Source organism: Neodiprion fabricii, chromosome 6 (genome assembly GCF_021155785.1).
Source record: "Neodiprion fabricii isolate iyNeoFabr1 chromosome 6, iyNeoFabr1.1, whole genome shotgun sequence".
NCBI classification, from domain to species: Eukaryota; Metazoa; Arthropoda; class Insecta; order Hymenoptera; family Diprionidae; genus Neodiprion; species Neodiprion fabricii.
In genome coordinates this window covers 23,779,161-23,800,905 of record NC_060244.1, presented here as the reverse complement: position 1 = coordinate 23,800,905, position 21,745 = coordinate 23,779,161, and the positions used below count along the sequence as shown (strand labels likewise).

Here is a 21,745-nt window from a genome sequence, read left to right as displayed (position 1 = left end):
CTCACGGTACCAAAGCCAAAAAAAAGGTGAAAAATTATAGTCTCGACAATCCCGCGTAAGTGAGTACGACACATGCGTATACGCACACGTGTGCGTGTTTCACTTTGTACGTAAAGACAAAAAGATAAAGTATTGGAACCGCGGTTCAGGTTGGCCGATGAGAAAACGCCTCGCAGAAAATACCTGCGCATCTTTACGTCTGTTTCTCTCACAGTCTCACTCTTTCTCAACTCATCCTAACTCGCGCTTTGTCTGCGCACCCACTCGCTCTCAACCTTTTGTCTAGCTCCTTGAAGCCTCATCGTCATCGGTAGACCAGCGGTATTTCCAATACCTTGGATGTATCCGCTTGACGCGCGTAGAATTTCATCCTTGAACCATTAGGCGCACACGCCGCGACGAATCCCCGATTATTCAACTATTTAGGTGCAGTTATTTTATGACCTCTGGTGAATAGTTTACAAAGGTTGCATAGACTCGCCATTATGATGATAAAAAAAGAAATTCGTTATTCTCGTACTTATTGTGATGGTAAGTTTGCTAGTTGGGAGCGATTTATTTTTACGTTATACCATGAAGACGTTGCGTAAATTTCGGTAACCGCTCAACACTCGGAGAGAATTTTTATTCTCATTTAAATTATTGTTGCATGCACAGGTTACGTGCCATTTTTCATCGGCATCGCTTCTCTCGTCGTATCTTCATCTCCAATATTATTTACACTAAATTCTATTTTTGATTTCAGACTTACGTGATTATATTTGCACATCAATCGACTACAGGGAATATTTATATTCTGTGCAATATCAATAGTACGTAAGTGTAATTGTTTCAGGTCGCAGAATTTTTCGTATACTGTGCTTTCTTCGCTTTAATCGGAACTCTTTGGGGTGAAAAACTACCGCCCCGCTAACGCGTTCACCTAATTAATTAAATAGATCGCGAGAAGAAAATACGCGGGCCGAATAATTTGCCAGGAAGTTTTACGTTAACGATAAACAATTTGACCGACAATCAAACATAAACAAGATTAGGCAATCCCACGTTGGAAGTATTAACTTGAGCGTTTTCGCACAGTCTGCGCAGTCAGGCTTCGCTAAGTAGCATAACTTCAACTTCTACTTCGCTATTTCGTTTTTCTTCTCTTTCTTCTCTACCGTTTTCTTGGTCCATGTTCAGCGCGCGCTAACGAAACCAACGTTATATATATATGTATAGTATACATATACGCAGAGCAGACCGCATTCAAAAGCCTACAGTCTAGACCGCGCGACGGCGAATGTGGGAGAAATCCCGAGAAAGTTTTAATAATAATTTAACTTTTGGCAAATCTTGGGTAAACATTTCCGACCGGAAAGTTTCATCGGCAGTATAAGATGACGGTGCGCCAGCGCTCCATTAAATATTTGCCATATATATCCTCTGTGAAACTGAACATTACAGGTAAGTATAGTTTGCGCTCTTTCGTTCATCGCACGATCAAAATGACATCGACTTTCTTCCGCCTCTCGAAACGATCGATCTTCGAAGACTCCCCATAACCGTGAAACATGTCGTGTTATAATGCCTGTTCAAAAGTGCGACGGCTGTGTTGCAGCCCGGCTAATCGCGAAATAACAAATTACCAGTTGTGTAATAGGTGTGTGTATGCCCGCCTAACTCCAGGAGTTGGTCAAATATTTGATATGTTTTATAAATACATCAAGAGAACCGCGAACCAACCGCGCGCTTATCAACCGAATGACCACCGTTTAATTTTCCATAATTACTACCTTGCACACCGATGCCTGCCTGCCCGCCCGTCTTCCATCTTCTCCGTCGAGTTGTGCGCGCATTGTTACGCCTTCCCGGGGGATCGAGGTCTCGCCGTACCCTCGGGATCTTAAAACCCTCTACGCGGAGTTGATGAAACAACTCTGCAAAGCACGGGCAAATGTTTGTATTCAATTTATATAACACTCGCGATACGCTTTACGCCGCGCTATATTGTACGTTGTATTTTGTTTATACCGTTCCTGATAGCGCGCACTTATGCAGGTATTATACATGTAATATATATATATATATACACACACACCTTACAGGCGCTGTAAATTCGTTGGATTTCTTATGCACGTTGCGAACCTGGTAATGCGAAAACTGTCGCGAGCTGTGCAATACTGTATTACGCAATAAAAGCTTGCTGCTAATCATCCGTTCGGAGTTCAGCAGGTATTAGGTGTCGTAATTCAGCCGCAAGGCCAGGGGCTCGGTGTCGGACTCGAAAATGTAATCGCGAGCACCCCGTGCTTATACGCAATTTCCGGTTTTAATCACAAACGATAAATCGTGCAGAATCGACGCTGTACTGTAAACATTGCACGAAACTCGAGGCCTCTCACGCGTGCTCATTCCTTGTAGCTTATTCGCGAAAGCTCCGATACCCGATATACACCTACGCGTAGCTTTCGACAATTTCCAGGTAATCGGGGAAAGAGATCGTTCCAAGAAGCAATTCTTTGACGAGGCGAATGCCTTGCGAGCAACGCGATATTCGAGCTGCGGTAAACTGATGGAATTTGGGGATTTCGAGAGGCGGAATGGAATGCAACCGGTAAAATCTGCAGAGTTTCGGTATTCCCGAAAATTCCGTCGAGACGCGTGCCTTCGTTGCAACGACTCTACTTACCGGCTAGTTCACACCTCGGGTTAACAAGGTTCACCTCACAGCCGAGGATAAGGTGCTCGCAATAAATAACTGTTTACTCATCGACCGCACAAGGAAAACGGCCCGTTGAGTCCGCTGCGATTACTCACGCACATTGGAATTTTGTTTATTACGGTGTGGGAAATGCTTTGACTCATGATCCGCGGATGCGGATAATTTCTGATAGGTATTTAAAGTAGGATTAACGGGAAACTAACAATGCCTGAACGGTTCAAATTCATACCTGTATCGTGCTTCAGCCTCAAGTTGTGTATGTTCGTCACCTCGTCGTCATCGTGTTCAGCAATTTCGGAAAGAAAATTGCAGCTGTACGCTTCTGTGTCGGGGTAGATGTTCCCTTTTCCGTGTTTGCGGAATGGTCCAACGATCGTTCGTATCTTTAAACAGAAAAAAAGTACATTGTAACGGAGCTCGTGAAATACGTTTGGAGAACTCAAAGATATACATACATATAATTATAGCGATAATCGTCGATACCTACAAGATATATATACAAACGAAAACGGATATTTCACCCCCGAATAAAAGATGACCGATCAAAGATTCGGATTAACTATCCCAGATTGTTCGGGGAAAAAAAGTTTCGCCGGTCCGGCAAAGATAACGCCAGTCTACTGACAAGCGAGAAGTTTTTGCCGCGTTGGCCAGAATTTCGCAACTACGTAGACAATCGAATTCGTTGCCAGCTCGGAACATGGTTCACGTACATGTGTACAAACATATGTTCGGAAACCAATCTCGCTATGCTTGCAAAAGCAATTCTTGCCAATGCAGCAACAAATTTTTTCTCTGCAGTCTATGCGTGAGTGATAACAAAATTGTTTGACCAAAGCAGAAAATGACTTAACGTTCTTTTCGTAGTTGTACGATCAATGTCGTAATAAATGAGTTTCACTCTTGCTTCTTTTACCCGCAATTGGAAGTTGTATTATTAACGCGGGATGTCGCAACAGTGCGGCAGAAATCTGCTCCAGTTTGTAAAATAAGGGCGCATTTTTATCTGCTCATTGTCAGTTCGAGACACGCCGCGATTTCGTGAATGAAAGGCGAGAACAGCTCTGAACTTTGGCTCGGAATCTTTAAAGACAATCTGGTATGAAGGTTTTTTCAATCACCCCTCCCATTCCTCCGTGTACACGTATAACTTATTATTATCGCACCGAAGTCAGGCGCCGTTATCGGGCATTGCTCGTTGGCGGTGGTAAATATTATAGAAAAAATATCATTAATCTCGAGAGTTGGTATAAATAAAAATTTCAGATAAATGAAGAGAATTCGCAAAATAAAATAGATCAGTGTAATAACCCGGTGACCTATTGATGTGGATATCGTCGGCTGACCCAGACAAACAACCTTGCGTTACAAAAGCCTCTTTGCATTTCGTATGAATGTACCGTATGTATGCTGCGTTACATGTACGTATGATAATAACGCAATTTCATACGTATTGATGTTACTCGGTGCAGCGGAACAACAATTCGGGGAAAATATCGATGCAGCGAGAAAACACGGCGGGCGGTAGAACAAACAGTCGGGATTCATCGTGTTTACTTGTTCGTTACATAGGCGTCGGTCGCCGCGTGTTGTTACGAATATCCTCGTATGTAGATGCGCGCGTGCCGCTAACGTTATACGGATATCGTGCGATATAACAACCGACGGTAGAAAATATTTTCAATTTTGCATTAACTAGAACTACGCGCTAAAACTACAGGTCATGTCTTATTATCCGTAACAACACAACGTCTGTATGATTTAGATTAAAGAAAAAAACAACGTTACGGACAAGTCAATCACAAACTTTGATATTTGCTCATCAATGGCGCTCATTTTTATATTAACTAGTTGGTAAGTATCTTCAATTCTACTTTTCCATCTTTGTCTTTCTTTGGCTCTTACGGTTTTTTTTTTAAATTTTTTCCTTCTTCCGGACGGTTGTAGTTTACTGTATATAACGCATGAAAACAAGGTAACGTGAATATCATATCTCTCTGAATAAAAAATGACTCTAGGCATCGTCGTGCAACTCATGTCATGGCAGATAATCAATTATGTAAAACAGGCTTATTTTCCGAGTGTAAAACTTGGTTAGTGTCACGTGATTAATTAGATTTTTTTTCTGTAATAGTTTGAAAGAACTACGTCGCGCGGGAAAAAAAAAAAGAAAATTACGTAAATTAGAACTCGACGTGAATTATAATTTGTTTGCATACTAACAATTAGTCAAACTGCATCGGCGGTGTTGATAAAGAATGACCAGAAAAAAATATGACACACAATTCTACAGTTGAGATCGACAGAAATAGCGAACAAAGAAAATATAAAAATCTTTCGTCCGATCTACACACGCGAGCATGAGAGATGACAAGCAAGACTTATCAGAGGAAGTCAGCGGCGACGTGGAACGGGGAAACATTTCTACGTTATTAAAATCCCCCCAATTTGAGTATTTGCATAATAAAAGACTTTTATAATACACACACAAAGCACGTGAGGTGAGAATAGAAGTAAAAACGAAAGATCCCCGATTCGTTTAAAAAATTGAAATTTAATACAAACAAAATTGTTGTTGACCCTCTCTCCTTTTTCAAACATCGGTAATTCAATTCACGTCACGACGAAGGCGCTCGCAGCTTCGCCGCTCAAGATCACTGGGAGATTGCTCACGGTGTTTCCAATCTTTCCATCCTCCAGAGAACGACGCGTAGTTGCAAGAACCCGAACCCGTGACCCTCGTGCATTACTCCGATTCTTGTTTGCCTTTGTTTTCGAGTCGGTTTTGCGCCTCGCGTGCGGACAAAGAGGAGGCGATATTGTTGATCCCTTTTCCTCCCACTTTCGGTCCGCGTCTCGTACCGTCCTGCGGGTGTTTACGTTTTGCACCGAGAGATCGGTGCAACGCTCCGACGCACAACCCGGAGAAAGCCGATGCTCCTACGGACGAGTAAACAAGTCGGGAGTACAGTGCAAACACCTTACGGGACCCTCTCCGATGTCCACTTCGTCCGCTTCTCCAACCAAATTTTCTGTCAATTAATGCGCCTGTGCGCATACCAATTTTCAACGTTTCAAACCGATGGCCCGACGATCCAATCGTTCAAAATTTCATCCTTATTTTAAACCACTGCTGTTACAAAAGAATTTTTCTCAGCCTATGCATAGATGTGATGTTAGTTATTGAAAACAAAATCGTTGACGTTCAATCTTTTTCTTGAAATCTATGCAGTTTTTGCAATTGGGGTTCCAGTTATCGACAGGAGTGATGGAAACGGAGCACGAATGAAATATGGCGTCAGATCGTCGCCGGTTCTGTGGCTCAATAAACAATTGCGTGCCTAATGCTAGCTGAGTCGTTACCGCCTAGCAAAAAAAAAGTCTCTTGCAATCATTGAGACAGTTTGATAATGGGTGAAGAAGAATTAAAAAAATAAAACTTTTTCACGGCCATCGGACTTTGCCAAAAATTATTTCCACGGTCCAAGAACTGGAACTATTTTACCTTCTGATGATATTTTGTACAAGGTAGAGAAATTCTGTGCACTTAAGCTCGCGAGTGAGATGACGAAAGTTTTCGGGAGAAACAAACGTACGCGCAGGGTGTTCGGGAGACGTTTGAGAACAAGCGTTCCTCTAGTTAAGTTCCAACGTCTTGTTCCAAGAAACATTTCAAGACACTTGAGAGACTGGGCTAATACACGTCAAAGTTCTTAAACGGACCGACCCTATTTTCCACGCGATCCTCATCCTCCCCCGCGGCTTCGTCGAGGCTTTCGGCGAGTCTCGGAAGGCTCCCTTTATCCCTAAAACCGTATACCAAAGAATCCTAAAACAACAAGCAGGCAACGCGGGTCGACCGACCGGTCGTTTAGCCGAAGCTGATAATTTACAACGCCGCAAAAGCGCAAAGGAAGGAAGGAGAAGGAATCCTTCGAGGGATTAAGCGGTGCGGGATCTTTCCTTAAGACGCAGTGTCTCAATTCCTAGGATTTTGCTTGTTTTCGACCGCACCGATCTCCCGCCAGCCTTCCAAGGAACGAACGAACAGCTATGACCGTCCCACGCCGACTGACCTACCAATTCCATTGTGTCAACAACAACAACAACAAGTAGCTGCAGAATGACGCGGGACGAGGACAAGGGATGAACGATTCTACGGGCGAAACTAGGATTCTTCTTTTTCATTAACAATGCCGATAAATTCGACACGGCCGGCCACGACGGAAGACGGCGAAGCTTTTTGGAATGACGTTTCCAGGAGGAGGCGGCAGGTCAAGGGTCAGGCCAATTGTTAACGGACACTCCTAATTCTGTTCAGCGTAGGCAAGTTGTTCTTTCTACCTATCAGCGTTACGAATCAACTATAGCCTCGTTTCCTGATTCTTAGCATACGTAATTGCTCGCCCATTCACATCAGTCAGTGACAGATTACGGCTCTTGTATCGCGCTACTCGATACGAAGTCCGAATGGAAGAATAAGGTCTGTGTAATCTGAGCCTAAAATGCAAATTCGCCATTGAACTGTACTGTAAGTTATGAATAAAAAAAGAAATATATTAATAATACCGATTCTACCTTAATGGCGTACAATTTTTTTCCCTTCTGTAATGTCTGTTAAACAGCTTAACAGTACTGATCGTTTCTTCTACACGTGAAACGCGATTGTGACCGACAACGTCGTAGGTAATATACTATACCTGGAATCCGCATTGCAGTTACACATATGATACGATACTCGTACAATTTTAATCAATTTCTTCCCTGGAACGTAGATTTTTACCTACGTAGTATCTGTATGCATAAATAAATATGCATGTACATATATTGCGCGTTATGTATTCTCATAAAAGTAGCCGAGATCCGTTTTATTTCGTGCGGTTTTCCATTTAGCGCCCGACTTCCCGTTGCGGTTAATTAATTATCTTACCTTGTATTTTCCCGATACATACCCATAAATGTACACAGAGTAACGCTGGATTATTAAATGCGCAGCGCATTCGCGTGAAATTTCTGAAGCGCAGTATACGAATTGCTTGTACTTTCCCCTGTCAAATACCGGCGTGATAAAAAAATGGAGTAAAAAAATACGCATCAGACACGCAACGGTGGTGTACAAAGTATGAACGTATCAGAGGCATACCACGCTATCTGAACATTCGATCGGAAAAGAAGCTATAGCTGATAGTCTGAATTCATTTTCTCCGAACAAAGATCTACAGCATTAAGGTATGCTGAATAAAAGATTATAAAAAAACTTGCAAATACAGAAAAACTTCAATCATTCGAACTCTTCGTAGGTCGAAGGTTTTTTTTTTGTCCGAGTTAAAACGCGTTTACGTTTTTCTAACATTTGAAATATTCGATACTTCGAACTCATGGTGCATCTCATTAAATTTTTGTTGGTCTTTCACGAATTATGGCAAAAAAAATTGGAAGGCAGTTTAGAAAAAAGACAAGAACACCTTGCTTTTGAATTTGTACACAAGAAATGATTAATGTTTTAATATTAATATTAGTTGGTATCAATGATTGTCAATAGAGGCATTCAAAGATTTCATCGTCGTTTTCTTTTCTGTTTTACGAATACGAATTTGGGCAGACAAAGAGATTCATGTTTCAAAGATACTTATTATGAAAAATAAATTCGAAGACACGCTCCAACTTGAATGCATAGGTTAGTAGAAAATTGATATCTACCTGGGATGACGTCATTTCCGATCACGTTTTCAAATAACGCATTATCCAATCGCATTTTGTCGGATGTATGCAAGCTTATAACGACGTTCAATAAAATATGCTTTTAACGCAAAATTATAGATCGTCATTGCTACTCGGTATCTTTAACTCGCAACTGTCACACTGTACACAGTACAAACAAGCTATTATGTCGATACAGTATCTGTTCAAGTTGGTGATCAGTGACCCGTTTTGACGCAGATCTAGCAATGAAAAAAGTAAGGTTCAATTGCTGATTGTTTACTAATCACTTACCGCCGTTAGATCAAGCTATAAAATACGGAGATCAAGATATCAAGATGATTATAATAATTGTTTTATTAATATACTCTTTGAACTCGCTCGTTAATGCATCTGTACAACAAGGTCATAGTTTTTAAGAACTAAAAACAGCTATTATGTGAACATCTTTCTTTCTCAACTCTCAAAGTGATGAAAACTGCAGCCTGCGTAAAACTTCGCTAGCTTAAACGAAATAATATCAACAATTTTATGAATAATATGTAAAGCACTTGGTTCGAGAGCTCAAAACCGCAACTTCGAATGTACCGATCGTAAGATTTGGCGTTTGCGTTTACATTTCGCCAACTTGTATGCATGTTCGCGAAGAACTGTTGGTAATCCATGTACAAATTTTCGGTAAAGCGTCATCGTCACCAGCCTCCGATACATGATATACGTTATCGAGAGTAATGATTACGATCCTTACAATTGATATAATTTACTGAGAGCATCTTGGAGAAAAATTTGAAAAAAACTGCCAAGGTAATTTCGTTGGTATAACGGTATTTAAATGGGGACATAAAAAAAATCTACAGAGATTTTCGACAAGTAAGTGTAATGAATAATTCATGGAATGATTCGTATCGGATTACGGTCGAAAACTTTAATTCGCGCTGGAGAAATGAAAGAAAAAGAAGTTGCTAAACAAGCAAAATGTTCGCAATGGCAGATATCGATTGGACAGAAAAAATAATTATCGACGTAAACCTGGTGTTGCTCAATCAATTAGCCTTGATTTCCTAGTCATATGTTTCGAATACCAAAGTCGTCGCCAATCATATTGAAAAACTTTCCAAAATCATCTTCTCGTAATCTAAGAATATTGTTAATTCAACCAGAATTAGATGACTTGAATAAAAACTGCATTTCACCGGTTCGAAAACTGCTCAGTCCACGCGGCTTGTTTGATTTTCTTATGGTTTACTTACTCTTTCTGCATCTTTTTGTTTTTACCTTTCATCTTCTCCGAGAAAACTCCGTTAGTTGTATTTCTGTTATTTTTAATCGAGTCAACGGTATAGCGGGGATAATATTGAGCAAAAACAAGAAAATGACGTCAATTTACCAAGTGACGATTGTAAACAGATCAAAGTCCAGGTGCCTAATGGTGGTTCACGCACACGCGAAACAAAAATAATTAATTATTAATAGAAGAGTCGGGCGAGATGCCTTGAACGGTTGCCTTGACACCGATTTCTCAAATAAAATCAGTATAATCCTGTTGTGTGCTGCACATACTGCAAGATCACACTTTAGACGTCGATTATTTCTCTTATCGCGGTATTCAATTGATTGTACCGAAACGTTTGAAGCCCTGCCGAAGCGGACGTCGCTCGTTGCATCGATCAGTGATCACTTTAAACGTACGAAACGCTACGCTGTGATAATATATCGGGCAAGTGTAAGAAAACACTGACCTCGTATTGAGAAATCCAGGTATATCCCCCAATAACAAATCCCTCGTCGTTTCAATTAACGTTATTATTGCTATTATTACCATCGTAATCATTGTATATTTGTGGTAAACAATTTTAATTTACCGTTTGCAGAAACTTATGTAAAATATGAGCAAATCCAGTTGATTCTATACCTATAAATAATATATAATGTGAGCTGCTTTCTTGAAGAGAATGCGGTTGGTTACCAAGCGTATTAAACAAGTCGATGTATCCGTAGATTATACATACGCGCATCGCCCACGTATAAAGCAAAGTCGACATACCTACGTTGACACGCATATACGTACACATGTTACACACTCGATGAAATCGCACTTTGAACGATGCTGAATTCCGCCGTAACGTAAAAGCCCGGAGAAATAAAATTAACAAGCAATCGCCATAAAACTCGATCGCATTTTACTCGAAAGCTCTACGTGGAGAAAGGCACCCATTTAACGATTCGAAAAGACGCGCACATCAGGGGTAGGTATACATAGTACATAAAATACGTTTATATAATCTACGCAGCACGAAATGTTACAGAAATAGTCAAATACGCAGCAAAATTGTTGCCCCAGTCGTAATTTCTAAGGGTAGTTTTTTTCTCTTTCATTTTATTTTATGTTTTTTGCAAGTTCCTCGAAGGTTGTCCGATCTTGCAATCAACCCCTGAGGGCTGTACTGCTAAAAGTAGATTATTGCGCGCAAAAATACGTTATGTATACGCAGGAATTATTTACTACGCCAATTATAAAGTCGGTAACGCGTTCGAAAGCTGGATATTTTATAAACTCGTTTATTCGTGCGCGTCGTGATACTTATACTTTTATTATAAAACTGGAATTATAATATGCTGAAACGTAAATCGATTGAGGATTGAAACGAGAGAGTTATTGATTGCAGGGGCCTTGATCGGCACGCCTGGAATCCGGTCTACGCATTCCTGCCTTCCGCTCGTGAAGAAATTATTTATCAATTGACTGCGATTAATTGCCCAAGGAGTAAAGCGAATTTGCAATTAAGCGACGCGATGCATTCAAATATGTCGTTTAAAATCTGACGCTCGTTATAATTCACTTTTACCCGTAATCGTGTCTCTGTATTTTCTTTTTTTCGCTTTTTTCTTTTTGTTTAAACCTTGCAGTTACGCCGATTGACAGTTACTTCAATTTACTATTATCCTACACTTTCAGATAACCGATGACATCTTTCAAACGGAGGACGTCACGCCTTTTGCCGATTTGGTAAGTACGACAAAACCGAACTCACGTGTTATATGCTCGGATCTCATATTTCTCGACTAAATAGGGGTATACGTAATTACTCTTAGTTGAAGATACTGCACCGCGTGAGCTTTCAACTTTTGCTAAACGGCCCGCAGGCCGAAGTGAAAGGCGAAATACCTCATTAATTGTGTGTGTCTGTGTGTGTGTGTACACATAATGTATATATATATATATATATATATATCCCGCGCCCGAAAAAAAGCGACTTATAGCCTTCGCAGGTGCAGATTTAAATTACTGTTCAAGAGAATTACAACTATATGTAACGTTTATCTTACCGTTAATCATACCGCTTTAATGGAGAAACATATATCAACTTGTCACTGGCCGGCTGTTTAATTTATTTTCCGATAATCTAAGAAAAATATGTTAAACATACTTTGACCATTAGAATGCATATTATTTCAATGTTTGCATTTCTCATAATCCGGTGTAGAAATCCTGACTGAAAGAAAAAAAATAATACTAATATTAATTTACGTGTGCAGATTTATCGACACGTACCGCGACTCGCGAATTTCGGAATTATTTAGGTAAACCGATTTCAGAGTGTTCAACCTCTTGTTTGTTTGTTGTGTTTGTTTTTTTTTTTTTTTTTTATCTGAACGAAAACATGAGTTGCCGATACGTTTTCGTTGTACAAACGCCCAGCTCGCTACAGTGAATAAGGAAAAGAGAATGGTCTAAAAATATCGGCTACCAGGAAAAAGTTGTTAATGAGCTAAGGAAAAAAATGTCGACGCGCCAAACGTCTTCGTGCAGGCAAATGAGAGGTTTGGTTCCATGCGGCGGTGAGAATCGCCGCAGATTAGCAATTTTCTTCGTTATCTCCGGTGGTCAACCACACACGATACCCTTACGATACGGCACCAATGTCAAGTCGAGCTTGTAAAAGACCGGACAACGGTCAGGACGCCCGTCGAGAATTCCCCGAAGGAAACAAGGAAAAGCCCAACCTCCAGACTGGACTTTACGCGTCGGTATCTCGCTCCGTTCCATCCGTTCGCTCGGACGTAAACGGTTTCTGGAATTCCCTCGAACTTGTTATGCTTACAATTATCCAAAATGCGTTATCAACCTCGCTGCGTACTGTTCTTGCTGATAAATTACATATTATTACACACATTATACACGTTTGCGCGTGTGATGTAATTGCGACAGATGCGAAAAAAAAAAAGAGAGAAGTCGCAAAAACAACGTGATTCGCTCAGCTCGGCGAGTGGGCAGAAAAACACGTAACACGTGAACACGAGCGTGTGTATGTATATTCGCGCACGTACGTTTCATCCCGGACTGCGTGAAATTTATTTACTTCTCTCGTTTGCCAATCAAAACAATCCCCCGGCCTGCGTGTGATAACTTTTCTTTCTTTCTTTTTCTAAACAACATCAAGCGTACAATGTTATTGGTATAAAACGCGATATGAAGGATAAATTTACCGTGTATTTGTTTTCCGCTTACCACTTTCTCTTGATCGCTATAGCGAATTGTTGATATTTTGTTTTGTATTGTTCCCGATACCCACAGCTGAAATCATCACGCAGAGAAATGATTGTGGAGTAACGATTGCAGCGATGTAGATATCTCGTCACACATGTTTATGCAATGTACTAATCACACATTTGTGCTCATCGTCAGCTGTATAACCGACCTGTACGCTTTGTGAGCAGGTTCAACACGTAACCGTAACGTACGTCCGATCATGCGGCACCGCCTTACGTCGCTTCCGCGTAAATAACAATTGTTATGTGACGGCAAAATTGCGCCCATGATGCACACCTACGCGTGTATATTAATCCTGTACACACAAGTCGTCCATTATGCGATTGTCACACAGCGTAAAATTTGCTTCGACACAATTTAATAACCTATTTAATACATGATACGATGTAATTTTGTTATCATTAACTTTTTTCACGATGCGCACGACGGGCAATAATTGTTGTACGGTGCCGGGATTCTTTGTTATTACCAATCTTGCAATCTGAGCTCTGCCATTAATATCGTAATTCATTGTTCTAAGACTCGGCTTCGATCACAGGTACATTACAAGTAGGTACGCGTAACGCGCAATAAAAAGTAGCTAAGCAGCGTAGCCTCACGATGTGATTGTTTTTCCATTCTCTTTTCCTTTTTTCTTATTTCTTTCTCCTAGTGAAAAACAAATAGAGGAGAGAAATGGATATGGAGAGATATTCTGAAATACGTGTTATTCTCTTGACCGATCACGAATTAGGTAAATAACAGTAATCATACGTCCATATGTCCGTATAATATTATCGTGATTGATTTATCAAATCGGGGATTAGATACATAGAAAATTGGCGCCGACTAGCTCAAATTGTGTTCCTTACCCGCGAGAGTAGATACGGACGTATAGTATGTGTGCAGCATGGTATGTAATGTTAACATTGACGCAGCGTTACGCAAAAGACGTACACCGTGTGTCGCAGACTCTTCAAACACGAGCCCATTTCGTCATTTACTTAACAGGCGATAAAAATGATTGCTATGGTTGGAGGTAAACATACGACACTTTTCTGTAACGCTTCAAGCTTACCATTCTGCTGTATTACTGTAGCACAAGACATACGCGCGTGTCTTCTCGACACACAGTCACCGGTTACTCTGTACGCGAATGATAGATAAACCATCTCTCTTATCTGTGACCCAGTTGTAGAGAGGGGAAACCCAAGAAGGAGGACATTTTTTCCGAGGGAAAACAGAAAAGAGCCGGAGGATAAGTTACTGTAAGCGTAGGAGGTTGTTTTTAAATAAAATTTACCCGTCGTCGACGCACGTTCTGAATTTCTTGAAAAATTCAAATTCGTTGTCATCTGCGAGATATCGCCAGTAGCAACAACTGCGGCCTAACGATAACAAACACGATTATTTCGAATTAAAAAGAATCGTATTAATATTTATACTTTATTTTAATTGAGTAGATAACGATTTACCTTACTGTATCACCACATCGTATTTAAAGGTGTAGTACCGATAAGCAAAAAATTTATAATTTTAATAACAAGGATGAGAATAATATCGTTCTCTATGACCTATGTATAATTTCTTTACAATGTACTCCTACTGCCATCAGCTGTAACTGATTAGCTGATACGAAAGCAGGTAACGCGCTCTGACGTATTTGTCCATTTTTATCGCACCAATTTTGCAAGTAATTGTACTTTTTTAATTTCTTCTATAACGATCATTTCAATCTTTTTTGCTCGTCATAGTCAACCAAGTCTTGTGTTTCTTTCGACGTCTACATTGTCAGCATGCTCTGGAATGATTTAGGATTTCTAAAACAGACATTCTACACCGGAAAGCACTACACGCGGAGATAAGTTCAGCATCATAATATTCTAAAGCATGACGTTCTTATCACTAGCAAAAAATTCCTCCGTTTACATACCCGTCGTTAAGAGAATAACAAAATTTGCTCAACCCGGAAAAAATGTTGTTCGTCTGCAAATTGTATCGTAGAACATCCGCATGAGTTCATAGATGATTAGTTTTAATTAGTATTTTTTTTTTTCTTCGTGTTTTGAACCGTGCAAAAATTGAGATTACCAATTAAACAATGTCATTGGTTCCGGTGTCAACAACTTATCGCCGCTGTCTTCGGTCAATCGGTCCGCAACGAAGACGTGCAGAGAGGTAGCTGCAAGTAGCATTTTCCGCACTGATTCCAACGCGAACGTTAATTTTTCCGTACTGCTATAATACTGTGACCGCAGATAATACGTACACGCTTGCCGCAAACCGCTCGCATATGCGAGGAACACGATGAGGATTCGGAGACCTCGCGCAAGACGCGAGTGTTTCAATTTGAATATTTTCTCGGGTTGTCTCGGGTCTCTCACAATCGGTATTTATCAACGAGCCTAAAATACCGTCAAAGCGCTCCCGCAGGATGCAAGTCCTGCAGATGTTGGGAATTCCGCTGTGGTTCCCCCCACAGAATTCCCCAAGTCTAACGAGATAATGTAACCACTTTGTGACCTTTTAGAATTTTTGCTCACTTTGTTAACTATTCCCGGTATGCGCAAAAACGAACCCAAACCTCGTCTCTGCGTGTGGTTCGCCGATGATAAAGAACGCGAAGTGTAATCGAGTCAACTGATAGGATACACGCCCCTTCCGTACACCCGTAACAGGATTGATTATTCGCATCGAGGTGCATAAATGTCCAAGTCTCCCATTGATTCCCACGTAACTACATATGTATATCTACCAAGGATCTTACGAAGAATTCTCTTCCGCAATTCCTCGTCTCGAACGCTAAGAAATGATCAATCATCGCTATAACGAACCATCGTCTGCCGTCGATAACCCAATAAGCGATAAAAATGTTCCCCGAGAGACGTTTTCGACTTGCTTCTACAGGGCGCGAGGAGTTCTCATACCCAGGTGATACCAAGACAGCTTGAGGATGTCACGAAACGCAATACGGACATACGTGCGGAGCGAAGGTGAGCGGTAAGGGCATAAGTCACAGGTTCGAACACCTGGGTAGGTGCTAAGAACCGAAATAAACGCTACGCGGAGACGTCGACGTGAAGCGACCCGAGGCGGCGTGGCTCGGTCGAGCAACAGGTGGTTCCCGATTGTCATCATGGCACACGTGCGGCACGATCAACGATTCTCGCACACAAACTCGCGACTGCCGTACGAGATGGAAGAGATCAAGCGAGAGGAAGACACGTGTGCGGAGTACCTTCGAGTATAACCTGGACAGCTGACCGACTGGATCCCTGGCATCGCTTGCCGGAAGGAAGAGAAGCGGTTCCGTCCGTAAACGAACGCCGGCGAACTCCCGGAAACGCGAGGGAGATACCGGAGAAAATGATGAACCGGAGGATTGCCGGAGGTGTACGCGTACCTGCCCACCTGTCGGGCGCGATTCTGCTTCGACGAAGAAAAGTGCGCCCGAAGGCTCGCTCGCGTCGGATGTTAACCCCCTCCTGTCCGGGAGAGAAGTTCGAGTAATCGCGAGGGAAAGAGACAGCGGGAGAAATTGCCGCAGCGGCAGGTAGCGATGTCAAGAACAGACCGATTGACCGCGACGATATCAGACTCGCTTCTTTTCTGCTTCCTTTTCTTACAATTGTCCTTTTTCGTCGACTATTCGTCGGGCATTTCCCGACTTCTTTGCTACTGCAGACGGACCCCGCGATACGATTTTTGCGAAACGACACGTGTTAACGGTGGCGAAAAAAAATTATCTAGCCTTTTATCTACATCGACAAAACAGCTGTGTCAATTAAGAAATTGAAGCAATAATAAATGGCACTTTCTTGTAACAAAGTGAATTCATCTTGACAGTACAGTGTAGCGGAAATTTGCAAATCTTCGATATTATCAATGCCGCTTGACGTCGTCAGTATCGGCTAATGAAATTGGATAAACCAGTGGTGCAGTTTCGACGTGATCTCACGATAAGAGATACGAAACAAATTCTTCTCGAGGCAAAGCTGCTAATTGCCTCGGAATGATCGCGAAAGCGTCGGACAACGCCACGAGAACTTTTTGCGAATCGATCGTATCGGAGAACGTTGCAAAGCTCGCCCATTCCAACTGGCGGAAAATTGAACACCAAACTTTTCAACAACGTCATAATTACCGATCGTCCCGATTGTTATCGGCTTTTTGGCAATCTGTTTTATACAGCGGGATAAATGTCTACTCAGTGCCGTGAAACAATTTCAAACGAGCGAGACTCTAATTCAGGTTAACACCGTGAAATTTTCTTCAAACTACGCGATGAGAACGGCTATTTGGATGAAAATTCTCCAAGGTGTATCACCGTACGTTTCCTTGTTAGAATGATATTATTAAACTACGCAATTAAAGTACGCCGTACTTGAATTTATTATTTTTCCAAGACGGAAGATACCCGCGGTTCTGTTATTAGACGAAAACAAAATTTGCGAAACTCTGAGAGAATTGGTACACATTAACCCGAAATATTCGTTACATAAAGAGCAGTGCCATCTCCAAAATTTACCGTCCTCCCATACTTAATTTGAATGGAGCGTTCAAAGATCTTAAAATCGTAAACTTTTCATGGCATATCTTGCTAGTGCCAAATTTCCTGGTGATGGTAATTTATGATTAATCTGAGTAAAAAAAATAAAAATAATAATATAATTCCCTCTTCTGAGAATCCTACTTTTAGCGGAATAAATTTAATGATAATATAAATATGTTTGGCCATTGCTGTTCCGATTGCCGCGGCATGACCCGGTAATCGACCGCACAACAACAACAAGGAAAAAAGCTGTTTATCCTCATCCCACGCGTACGCATATATATGTATTTATATCCATCTTTAACGACTCGTAAGTTGCACGAGTCTATTTTCGCCTAGAGAATAACTTGGCGTACCACAAATAATGTGAGTCGAGTTGAACAAATGACGTCAACGAGAATTAACCCTGACTGGGTTGAATAAACATTGATTCAACGACCCGCGTTGCTGTTATTCAACCCAGCTGCGGTACGCCTACCTATAATATGCTATGAAACGTAAGAATAACAATAAATCTGATCAGATACAACCTTATCGTTATATATGTATATACGTAATACATTTTTTGATTATTCGTAGTAGATCGACGAATAACGATATTCCTAATCGCGGTTTCCATGACGACATAATGCCGTCGCACAGTTGATCTTGACATTCGCGTTTTTTAATTCCTTGCCAATGCATCAACTCTCCGCCACCGCCGCCGCAGCTGTCGCGCATTATATCGCGATATTTATTATACATGAGTTGAAGTATATTGCTCACTCGACGATAACGAAGCAATGACATCTAATCACAGTTGTATAGCATGAGACACTATGTAATGTATAATATACGCTACTTTGCGACAAGGTTGAGAAAACTCCTGACTAAAGTACGGTGTCCGTCAATTAGACGCGTACCGTCTGTCTGCAAGCCTGTCCGTCCGTCCGTCCGCCTGTCACCCCGAGACCGAGTTCATTTCACGGATTTGATTGGTTAATTTTCTCCAAGTTTCGCGAGTAGTAAACCTTATTGTTAGTTGACGGATATAACGAGGAAGAAACATCGCGAGACAGGATTCGCCGAGAGTGTCGGCGTGGTTTGTGAATTTGCAATGCAAACGTCACTCACATGACGGATGAATTTAGAAGCGCTTTTCGAACCGAGCAAAATAAGACAACTCGTCGCAGACTCGCGATCAGTGACTTTAGCGTCTTTTGACTATAGGCGCCTCAAACAAGTGACGCGGACCTTCGTTTTACCCCGAATAGCAGAATCTCTTCAATTTTATCCCAATGACGATGTGATGTTCGTTGACACGTTACGTTTTTACTCGAGGGAAGTAATCGCAAACAATCTTTCATTACAATAGATCGTGGTTATGCCACGATATCTACGACTGATAATTGATCAATTTAGGATGATACGTGTTCGTTGTTTGGAATAATGTTTGCCTCTACAATCACCATTATAGACCTTATTTTGCATGGCCTCTGCCACAAACAGCTGCATGCATGCTGCCGAGCTGCGGTAGGGATGTGAAATCCCTTCGTTTTAATTCGATATTGCAATAGACTGAGAGAGAGAGAGAGAGAGAGGGATAGGGATAGGGATAGGTTCACGTATATCCACCCCGTGATTAACTAACGAACGATCGAGGGGGAGTGCAGATAGCCTACCGGGCTATTTGACTTAGGCAAAGTACTGTTTCAACTATCTGGAAAATAGACTTAAATTCGTACTGGCTTTAAATTGAATCGTTAACGAAGCGAATCCACTACCTAAGCACTAATATGGCCGATCGTTTTAACTTTATACCGAGCCGTTTAATATTTCCCATTTGGTTGTTTCTCTGTTGAATTTTAGTTTACATATATAACAAGGCAACCGTTCTATACATCTTGCAGAACTCGTTCAAAAACAATCAGTCCCACACTCCAACCCCTTTTTTCCGAGTGTCTACTCGACGAGGTCCTTTGGTGATAATCTCCACTTCCTAGCGTATCTTTTTGAACATAGCGATATACATATGTGTCCTGGCGAGCTCGTGATAAGCTGATAGTTGATTATTAAAAAATTAGTAATAATTATCAATACATAAAATTAAAATAAATAAATAAATCGAATAACTAGACTATTCCTCACTTGAGTAATTTTTTAGTTTCCTTGTATCATGTGTGAGAGTCACGCAAGCGTATATATTTTTGGCTCCAATAAATCCTTCCTCTCTATACTTATCTTTTTAAACTATGAAAAATATCGAGATGCTTATGACTGCCCAATGGCGGTTAGGGATCACTGGAAGTGATCATAAGATTACGGCAAAGTCATAAATCATTGTAGCATTACCCGCTACTTATCTGTCGATCTTGTTAGCTTTAATTATTAAATTCTTTGATATTTCTGTGATGTCTCCTTTGACTTGGAAAAAAACTTCCAGCGAATAAGACGAATCGATCGCTTTAGCTCGTCTTTTTCTGTTCGTGTGAACTTACTCGCCATTTGAAGAGGTTTAAGAACTCTGGTGGCCAAGGTGTTGACGAAGAAGTTCGACCCGAGCTGGATGTTTCGACTCATACATCTGATATTCGAATTCACCCACGGAATCGTGATTTAAACGGCGTATAAATCTTGTAGGCATTCATAGAAAGATTTCGATGTCAATTTTATTACCACCGGATAAGATAATCTGTATAAACGAAGCTTTGATCGATCTAGCGTTACTATCCCGATCACAGTCACAGGACAAATCGCTTTATAATCCGACAAAAGTATCGGAATTCGGTAACGATAAGAAAATTTTTACTTCGCATTAAAAAATCGACAAACTCTGTTAGCTGTACGACACACTGCAGAGGTGTAATAGAATGACTCTATAGATAATCAATATTCGAGTTCGATTGGTGGGGAAAATCCGAGACAGCTCTGCGATAACGCGATGCAGTGGCCCGCGCTTTGATTTTCTGTACACCCGAAAGACTAGCAAACTCTGTGTTATGTAGAAATTTGACCAGCATGGTCAAATTGAGTAAAAAAAAAAAAAATAACGTTACAACAAAATGATAACCAGAGATAGTGTCGACACGTATACCTACTTACGAAACAAGCCGAACTACGGTTAATGGGGCAGTGGGTGAACAATAATCTACTATCGATCGAGATTATAACACGAGGGTTTATTACTTCATTGCAATTAATCTCGAAGCAGCACGTGCGACAAAGCGTAATAATCTCTCCTTGAGATATTGGAAGTATTTATTTTCATCGGATATTGCCCGGCGATACTTTCCTACATAGTTGGATTTAAGAAATTAAGACGCACGAGATACAACATGAACGAGATTAGAAATAACTGCATATAGCGACCAGTTGCCTGTATTTACCAATTCACTCACTCAGTTTCGTAATACCCTCGGAATCGCGACGCCTCCGCGTTCGATTTCAACATAATTACCTCGCAACGAGAATACAGGTAGATGATGCGGGAGATCAAGGCATAAGCGGAAGTTCGAAGGCGTATCGGACATATCGGGTAGCGAGGTGCTCACACGGCGTGGAGGCGACGTCGGGGAGGCGTCGGCTAGCACCTCCTCCATCCTGCTCTTAGAAACTCAAACGCTGCATCCATGTCTGGATAAAAAGTAGGTCCCTGCAGGGAACGGAAATCATCCCGGCACAGCGACGATATCCGAGATGCGAGTGAGGATCTCATTGTCCCGGTCGATTCGTTCGTTAGCAGTAACGCCGCTTTTCTTTCGTTCGGAAGCGTGTTATAGGTGTCTGGCTGAAGACTCTTCTATCTATATAACCTCTACCAGGTGCCTGTATATCCACCATTTCCCTGTGAACTAGCTTCACTTCTTTCACTTCTTTCACTCCTCTTACAGGTACTCGTTTTATCAATCGCTCGCTCGCTAGTGCATCCATCCATCCATCCATCCATCCATCCATCCGTCCGTCCATCCATCGATCCAACCCGAGGGGTACGAAAACAAGGAGCTCTCCCCGTTGTTTTGTTCTACACAATTTTGATCCTAGATTCCCAGTGGGGAATATATTATATGAACTGTAGGGTATGCAAGCATAGGTGGCTCGTATATCTCGCAGACTCGATCTACTTTGTTCGGTTGTATTTACGTGAAAAGAAATCCGGCATAGAAAGCCTCTGTCAGTTGTCGGTGCTGCTGACGATTGCCTTTCAATTGACTCCCGACAATGTCGCAGTGTCTGATCAACGTTGGATAACAACGTTCTTATACTAACTTGTTCGCCGAGCGTC

General features: G+C 41.4%; 1 protein-coding gene and 1 long non-coding RNA gene across 2 annotated transcripts in view; one reads left to right on the top strand and one right to left on the bottom strand.

Annotated features, from left to right (window-relative positions):
- LOC124184663 (3-phosphoinositide-dependent protein kinase 1) overlaps nucleotides 1–21,745 on the top strand; it is a 335,224-nt gene that overhangs the window by 225,134 nt on the left and 88,345 nt on the right. Inside the window, exon 4 of the mRNA XM_046574638.1 lies at nucleotides 11,358–11,408. Within this exon, the coding sequence (XP_046430594.1) occupies nucleotides 11,358–11,408 (51 nt within the window). The remainder of the gene's footprint in view (nucleotides 1–11,357; nucleotides 11,409–21,745) is intronic.
- The window catches only part of LOC124184670, a 61,833-nt gene that overhangs the window by 32,960 nt on the left and 7,128 nt on the right, over nucleotides 1–21,745 (bottom strand). The window contains exon 2 of the long non-coding RNA XR_006871234.1: nucleotides 2,931–3,084. This is a non-coding gene — a long non-coding RNA (uncharacterized LOC124184670). The remainder of the gene's footprint in view (nucleotides 1–2,930; nucleotides 3,085–21,745) is intronic.